Source organism: Rhincodon typus, chromosome 23, assembly GCF_021869965.1.
Source record: "Rhincodon typus isolate 14 chromosome 23, sRhiTyp1.1, whole genome shotgun sequence".
Classification (NCBI taxonomy): Eukaryota; Metazoa; Chordata; class Chondrichthyes; order Orectolobiformes; family Rhincodontidae; genus Rhincodon; species Rhincodon typus.
Genome location: NC_063354.1, coordinates 29,679,979 through 29,688,856, shown reverse-complemented (window position 1 = coordinate 29,688,856; position 8,878 = coordinate 29,679,979). Strand labels below are relative to the sequence as shown.

The 8,878-nt window shown below is 47.5% G+C and overlaps 2 protein-coding genes across 3 annotated transcripts in view; one reads left to right on the top strand and one right to left on the bottom strand.

Annotated features, from left to right (window-relative positions):
* The window catches only part of LOC109916697 (Na(+)/H(+) exchange regulatory cofactor NHE-RF1-like), a 160,873-nt gene that overhangs the window by 86,709 nt on the left and 65,286 nt on the right, over nt 1-8,878 (bottom strand). The window lies entirely within an intron of this gene.
* LOC109916696 (epsin-2-like) overlaps nt 1-8,878 on the top strand; it is a 144,712-nt gene that overhangs the window by 103,574 nt on the left and 32,260 nt on the right. For both annotated transcript variants that reach the window (XM_048610821.1, XM_048610820.1), the window contains exon 2: nt 1,756-2,495. In XM_048610821.1, coding sequence (XP_048466778.1) covers nt 1,895-2,495 — 601 coding nt within the window. In that variant the 5' untranslated portion in view covers nt 1,756-1,894. The remainder of the gene's footprint in view (nt 1-1,755; nt 2,496-8,878) is intronic.

Genomic DNA, 8,878 nt, shown 5'->3' with positions numbered 1-8,878 from the left:
ATCGATCAGCTTCCCCCTCCCACCCACAGTCGATCAGCTTCCCCCTCCCACCCACAATCGATCAGCTTACCCTCTGCACCTCTCCCCCACGGTTGATCAGCTCCACTTCTGCCCTCACAACATTGATCCCTTCCCCCACCCAGTCAATCAGCTCCAAAGGCATGAGCTGAGTTATCAATAATCTTTTCTTATGTCCAGGGCTTAAGTTCTTTTCCTGCCTCTATCTATCTGGATTGAGTTGCAGTAAAGTCCCTGTAGATGCTTAAGCCTCATAGAGTGACTGAACTGTCAAAAACAGCCAACCCCCCATTCTAGCTTTCACAGACACTACAGTGTGGAGCAAGGGACCACCAGGCTCCTCTCCCCTCATCTATTTTGCCTTTGTGAGCACCTCTGCCTCTGCTCAAAATTGTGATGATGGGAGAATAGTGTATGCTAGCTTTACAGTTAGTGAACACTCCCTGGATTCCAGCGATGGATTGATCTAGTTTGCTGTCCCTCCAGTCCGCCTCCTACTTTGTTTGACCTCAGAGTTGCTGGTTTTGCAAATGTTGCTCACTTTGTTTGGGGTTTGATTACAGGACGAGTTTACCTAGTGATTGGTGAGTTCCTTCTCTGTGCTTTCGGTAACGTGTCTGAATTTTTAAAATGTCCCACAGCTGGTCTCTCTGGGCAACAATCATTTGGTGGATAAACTACAAGACTTGTGTGCACTGATGGGTGTTTGAAAAGTTGGGCTCACTCAGTTCTGCTCCCTGATCACTAACACTGTCTTATTCTGCTCTATCAGTCTGAACGGGCTCTCTCTCTCTCTGCTTTGGGAGCTCTCATTAATTCCACGATGCAGTGCGTACATCAAGCCAAGGAGAGCAAAGGGTAATTGGTTCATGCTTGGACTCAGATGAAGTCACCTGCTCCATTGCAAAGCCAGCCAAAGTGTTCATTTCACCCAGTGATTGAACTGAGAGGGCTACTGCAAGGTTGGCAGTGCTAATTCCAGGCTGTATAGGGTCGGCACATCCCAGGAGGGTCGAGAAACAGTGTGGGGGTGTTCTCTGTATAACACTGTGTGTGTGTGTGAGCATGTGTGTATGTGTGTGTGTGTGTGTGTGTGTGTGTATGTGTGTGTGAGCACGTGTGTGTGAGCATGTGTGTGTGAGCACATGTGTGAGCATGTGTGAGCGCGTGTGTGTGAGCGTGTGTGAGCACATGTGTGTGAGTGTGTGTGTGTGTGAGCATGTGTGTGTGTGTGTGTGAGCGTGTGTGTGTGTGTGTGAGCGTGTGAGAGAGCGTGTTTGTGTGTGTGTGTATGTGTGTGAGCACGTGTGTGTGTTTGGATTTGGAATGGGAAATCTCAGTTTTTGTGTGTGAGGGTAAGTGTTGAGGGAGGTGGGAGGTGTAAAGTATGAGGGAGGGTGAACTGAGTGAGCAAAGTGGATGAGTGAAGTGGATGTGTTTGAGTGTGAGTGACTTGTGTGAGAACTTTAATCTGAGATCTTAGCTCTCTCAGAATGAATTTACAAAGGAATTGGAATTCGAGCTTTAACTTTAAAAGCTGGCCTATTAGTGAGGGAGACCCATCATAGCCGGAGTGTTTTGGTTGTAGCTCCTTGCTTTGAAATGTGGGGAGTCAGCACCAGAACTGCTTCCCCCAACGCCAGCAGGGTGAGACCCTCTTCTGGGAGGGAGTTACTCAAGGGGACAGTGTGAGTTTCTAGATTTCTAAGATGACTGCTCTCATTCTTCCACTCACAGCTGAGGCTCCCTGATTCTTGCTGGTGGTTGGGGACAATCCTGATGGGATAGTGACCCCCTGTCCTCTTGGATTACAGTAATACAAACTCCTCGGATCGAGTTGATTTGTCTCCAGTCGGGATTGAGTGGAAGACCGAAAATGGCCACCTCAGCGATTCGAAGACAAATGAAGAACATTGTCCACAATTATTCAGATGCCGAGATCAAAGTGCGAGAAGCCACATCTAATGACCCCTGGGGCCCACCCAGTTCCCTTATGTCCAACATTGCGGACCTAACCTTTAACATGGTGGCATTTTCCGAGATCATGGGCATGATTTGGAAGCGTTTGAATGATCATGGGAAGAATTGGAGACATGTCTACAAGGCACTGACCCTGCTAGATTATCTGATCAAGACTGGTTCAGAGAAGGTGTCTCAGCAATGTAAGGAGAACATCTTCACTGTGCAGACTCTGAAAGATTTTCAGTATGTTGACCGGGATGGGAAAGACCAAGGCATCAATGTGAGAGAGAAGGCCAAACAGTTGGTTGCTCTGCTAAAGGATGAAGAGCGTTTACGCCAGGATCGAGCTCACGCACTGAAAACTAAAGAGAGGATGTCCCAGGTGGCTACAGGAATGGGCAGTAACCAGCAAACTACCTTTGGCCGAGGATCGAGTCATCCGAACCTGTCATCCTACAGTTATGGAGAGGATTTCAGAAAGTCCAGAGGTGGATCTCCTGTGTCTCTCAATGAATGTGAGTACAGCTACTGGCCTCGCAGCTGCATGACAATTTGCCATGGCTTCTATTGTCAGTTAAAGTTCTATTTTCTTGTCTCCTGTCAGTTATCACTCAGAGGTCAGAATCAGAGATTATGAGTTCAAACCAACACCAGAATAATTCTGCTGACTGAGGGGTTGCTGCATTGTCAGAGATTCTGACATTAACTCCCAAGTCCCGCAAGTGAGTTAAATAAAACATTGAGGCTCCATTTGTCATCTTTGGCTGTAACAGATCCCAAGGCACTATTCAAAGAAAATCAGGAGCGATCCCTCAGCACTGAATCGACTGTAAAGGTCTTTGAGACATCCTTAGGTTGTGAAAACCTAGACAGATATTCAAATAGACATGTGCACAAACAGATATACCCTCACACATGTACACACTGGTGCACACATATAAATGTGTATACAGGCAAACAGACGTATACACACACACAGATGTATAGGCTCACAGATGTACAGAGACAAACTCCACTTCCTCACATTGGCCGATGGAATGACAGTCAAATGGTTTGTTTCTTTGACTGTGGGCTGTAGAGAGAATATCCCCAGGGTTTTGCATCCTGATTGCATTCCCCTGACTCTTGCTGGGAAGTGTGCGTTGTGCCTGAGACAGAGTCCCTCCTTCTGTGATTGGATTGCCTGTGAACTTTTCTTGTCCACTCTCACGTTGACAGTGTCTCTTCGAGCTCCCCAGTACTGTAGCACAAGTTGGTACCACTGGAGATGGCATAGGGGTTTTAGTGGGGATCCCCGTGAGCAGAGTACAGGATAAAGCCCTTCACCTGCTCAGATAGGCAGTCATGGTGTGATTCAGGATAGCCTCTGACAGAAAAGGACCCAGAAACTTCCCACATTTTGTGGTATCCAGAGAGCCGACAGGCTGGACAATTCCAGAAAGCTTGCTGTGTTGTAGGTATTACATGGATTATCTCGTGTTGTATTGTGTGTGTCTCCTATTTCACTTCTCACATGGTAACTGTATCCACTGCATTCTTCTCCCTCTCCCTCTCCTCAATCAGCTGAACCATTGTCCAGAATGAACTCACAAGCTTTTGGAGTTTTACTCCTTCTTCAGGTGTTAGTGAGAGAGATAGTATCAGACACAGGATTTATAAGTAAAACATCAAAAGGGTCACACCATTGATGAGGATGTACTAATCAAACCTAAGATGCTGTTAAATCTTTAATCAGAAGGTTTTAATTGATTAATATATATATGTAAATCCCCAAATTCCTTTGAAGCCACTGTCCTGAGAGAACTAAAGGTTTTATCAGTGTAAAGAAGAGGTGACATTTTAGATGTGAGGCCTTATTTAGAATCTGTTTGTGTTTTGGTTTGGAGTCAGACTGGTTTTATTTCTAAAGTAGGAATTTATAAAATGCCTCATTGACTGACTGTCTACAAATTGTGTGCTTTTTGAACAAAATAGAAGTATTTTCAAATACAAATTCACCCCATAGATTCGCACATGTGTGTGTGAGTGTGTTTGTGTGAGTGAGTGTGTGTGTGAGAGTGTGTAGTGTGGTGGGGTCACCTGTAGTGTGACATGAACCCAAGATCCCGGTTGAGGCCGTCCTCATGGGTACCAAACTTGGCTATCAGCCTCTGCTTAGTGACTCTGTGTTGTTGTGAATCCCGAAGTCCACCTTGGAGGATGTTTACCTGAAGATCCGAGGCTGAATGTCCTTGCCTGCTGAAGTGCTCCCCCACTGGGAGGGAACATCCCTGCCTGGCGATTGTTGCATGGTGCCCATTCATCCGTTGTCGTAGCTTCTGCACGGTTTCGCCAATATACCATGCCTCGGGGCATCTTTGCCTGCAGCTTATGAAATAGACAACGTTGGCCGAGTCACATGGGTATCTGCCACGGTGGGTGGTGTTCCTACGTGTGATAGGAGTATCCATGTCGATGATCTGACATGTCTTGCAGAGGTTGCCGGTGGTATAGTGTTGTGGTCGATGTTGTCTGACCTAAAATGTCACCTCTTCTTTACACTTAAAACTTTTAGTTCTCTCAGGACAGCGACTTGAAAGGAATTTGGGGATTTACATATACATATTAATCAATTAAAACTTTCTAATTGATTAAAGATTTAACAGCATCTTAGGTTTGTTTAGTACATCCTCATCAGTGGTGTGACCCTTTTGATGTTTTACTTATAAATTCTGTGTCTGAGACTACCTCTCTTACGAACACCTGAAGAAGGAGAAAGACTCCGAAATCTTGTGATTTCAAATAAACCTGTTGGACTATAACCTGGTGTCGTGTGATTTCTGACCTTGTCCACCCCAGTCCATCACCGGCACCTCCACATCAGAATGAACTCACCCCATCAATTCCCTTTCTAAATCCTGTGGTGCTGCACATTAAATTAACAGGAACAAATGGTTCATCCTGGCACTGATTCTCGGAGATGCTCTGAGCTGCTGACATAACCTGCAGCTGGACAAGGCTCCTGTTACCCTTTAGAAACAATAGGAGACTCGGTTGGATGGGCTACTGAGGAGTCAGCTTCCCTTCCCTGGCAGATTGATGCCTCTGTTTAGCTTCACTGAAACCAGTGGGCTGGGAAATCAGGGATTACCTACCCATCTTGTAGGAGAGAGCCATATGTTGTAATCCGAGGAACTCCCCAGATGAGGGCACAGGCAGTTTAGTTGACTGGGGGATCACAGTGTTAAAGATTGATTCACAATTTCAAATTTGAATTGTTTATATAAAGGAGAATGATTGTATTCGACTCAGTCAATCCTGGGGGTGTCAGTGACACGAAGAGCCAGGTAGCAGATTGACTCCAAGAATTGAATATCTTTGATGTAAAGTGGATCTTTCTAATGGGTCGTGGGCTGTAGGATTTGGAATGAAAGTTTAGGTGGGCAGCGGATGAATTAATAGCGATCGACTGGGTCAAACAGGGGAAATATGCTAATTTTAATTTGGATGCCCCTCGAATCAGTAAGAGTATAGGATGCTGTGATTATGTTTTCCTTTATCTATGGAATGATACTTAAATGCCTTGGGAAGGTGGTGTAGAGTTGCCACCTTGAACCACAGCAGTCTATGTGGTGTTAGCACATCCGTGGTACTGTTAGGAAGTTCCAGGATTTTGACCTAGCAATGGTGAAGGAACGATGATTTAGTTCTCTGTCAAAATGGTGAGTGACTCGAGGAGGAGCACAAGGTGGTTTGTCCCTACATCTGCTACCTTCGTCCTTCTAGATGGTAGAGGTCACGGATTTCCTGTCGAAGAGTTGCTAAAGTGTATCTTACATTGGTACACCCTGCTGCCACTGCACCCATACAATGGACGGGAGTGTGTATTTATTTTGGTAGATGAGAATGGAGCTGTTTGTCCTGAGTAGCATCAAGCTTCTTCAGCATTGTTGAAGCTGCAGGGAATAAAATTGAAATTAGTGCAATGTTTATTGTTCTGTGCCTGTGTCCTGAGTTGGTTTCTTCAATGTACACAGTGATGGAGCAACACGGTCAGGCTCCAAGACAGCACAGAGCTTTCACAATCCTCCGAGAGGTCACTGGCTGAGATCGGAGTGAACTTCAATTCTCTGATCACTGCATGGGATTCCACGGCTTTTGCCAATATTTCTTTAATGCAATTCCAACTTTTTGCGGGAAGTTAGGGCCAAAAGATCAGGGTCATTCTGGTTCACCATCCTGATGGACACGTGATACAATGAGAAAACAAGACTCACTTGCATTTCTATAGTGCCTGCCACTACCTCAAGACATCCCAAAGTACTTTACAGTCAATGAAGTACTTTTGAAGCTTGGGAACTACTAATAGAAATACAGTAGCCAATTTACACACAGCAAGGTCCCACAAACAACTATATAATAATGACCAGGGAGGTTTGGGAATATTGGTTGAAGGATAAGAATTGGCCAGGCCACTTGAGAGACCTGCCCTACTGTAACCTGAATAGCGTCCCAGATTCCCACTGAGAAAGTGATGGACCTTCAACATCTGACAGACAGTATTTTGACAACGCAGCACTGAATGTTTCAGACAGAATTTGGGCTCCAGTGCAAACCACGAAGCGAACACAGATTGAGATTGTTCTAACTACCCAAAGTCTTCACTGATAGTTTAATGTCAATATTGCAGCAATGCAGCCCTCATGTGACATTCTGTATCCTGGGGCTTGAGTTGCTGGGCACTGATTGCAAAAGGCATCAGTACAATGACCAGAATACCAGTTCACAATCAATGCTGGCACCATTCCTCCTCACTTTTTTTGTCTCCTTTTTGTACAGATGGACCTTTATGGGAAATTGCAGCAAAGGTTTGGGTGTTTTACAGCACTGATCATATTGTCTCAAAGTTCCAAATCCTTGTGATTCTGGGGAAATTGAAGATTCGTTATTAAGACTTGCACTGGGAAATGTGTTTCTTCGATAGCATGACACTCACTCAATACTGACCTCCAACAGTGCAGGGTTTTTTAAATACTGACCTCTGACAGTGCGACACGCCCACAATATTGTCCTTTAACAGTGCAGTACACCCTCAATACTGACCTCTGACAGTATGACTGGACGGTGCTATTCTCTCAGCAATGACCCACCATCAGTATGTTCCTCCCTCAGTCTTGACCATTGAACAATGTGCTTCCCTGACCATATGCCCTCTCACAGGACAGCACTCAATCAGTACTGACCCTCTGAGAGTACACTGTTCTTCAATACTGAGACTGTCTGTACTTTTTCAGTACTGACCTTCTGATAATGCAACACTGTCTCAGTACTGACCCTCCAACAGTGCAGCGCTCCCTCAGCACTGTCTCACCAACTGTGCAGCAATCCCTCAGCACTAACTCTCCGACAGTGCAGCGCTCCCTCAGCACTGACCCTCCAACAGTGCAGCGCTCCCTCAGCATCGTCTCTCCAACTGCGCAGCAATCCCTCAGCACTGACCCTCCGACAGTGCAGCACTCCCTCACTATTGACGGACCAACAGTGCAGCGCTCCCTCAGTACTGACCCTTGGACAGGTCAGCAATCCCTCAGCACTGACTCTCCGACAGTGCAGCGCTCCCTCAGCACTGACCCTCCAACAGTGCAGCGCTCCCTCAGCATCGTCTCTCCAACTGCGCAGCAATCCCTCAGCACTGACTCTCCGACAGTGCAGCGCTCCCTCAGCACTGACTCTCCAACAGTGCAGTGCTCCCTCAGTACTGACATTTGGACAGGTCAGCAATCCCTCAGCACTGACCCTCCGACAGTACGGCACTCCATCAGCACTGACCATCCAACAGTGTGGCACTCCCTCTGTACTGACTGTCTGACAATGCAACGCTCCCTCCGTACTGATCCTCTGACAGTGCTGCGCTCCCTCAGTAGTGACCCTCTGACAGTGCAGTGCTCCCTCAGTATTGGCCGACTAACAGTGCAACACTCTGTCAATACTGACCCTCTGACAGTGCAGCACTCCCTCAGTACTGACCCTTGGACACTGCAGGACTCCCTCAGCGCTGACCCTCCGACAGTACAGCGCTCCCTCAGCACTGACTCTCTGACAGTGCGGCGCACCCTCAGCACTGACCCTCTGACAGTACAGTACTTGCTCAGCACTGACTCACCAACAGTGCTGCGCTCCCTCAGTACTGACCCTCTGACAGTGCAGTGCTCCCTCAGTATTGACCGACTAACAGTGCAACACTCTCTCAATACTGACCCTCTGACAGTGCAGCACTCCCTCAGCACTGACCCTCCGACAGCGTGGCACTCCCTCACTATTGACTGACAAACAGTGCAGTGCTCCCTCAGTACTGACCCTTGGACAGGTCAGCAATCCCTCAGCACTGACCCTCCGACAGTACGGCACTCCCTCAGCACTGACCGTCTGACAGTGCGGTGCTCCCTCAGTACTGACCCTCCGATGTTGCAGCATTCCCTCAGCACTGACCCTCTGACAGTGCAGTGCTCCCTCAGTATTGACCGACTAACAGTGCAACACTCTCTCAATACTGACCCTATGACAGTGCAGCACTCCCTCAGTACTGACCCTTGGACACTGCAGCACTCCCTCAGCACTGACCCTCCGACATTGCGACACTCCCTCAGTACTGACTCTCAGATAGTGCCGCGCTCCCTCAGTACTAACCCTCCAACAGTGCAGCGTTCCCTCAGCACTGACGTTCCAACAGTGCAGTCCTATCTCAGCACTGACCCTCCGACAGTGCATCCCTACCTCAGCACTGACCCTCCAATTGTGTAGCCCAACCTCAGCACTGACCCTCCGACAGTGCAGCACTCCTTCAGCACTGACCCTCTGACAGTGTGGTCCTCCCTCAGCACTGACCCTCTGACAGTGCATCCCTACCTCAGCACTGACC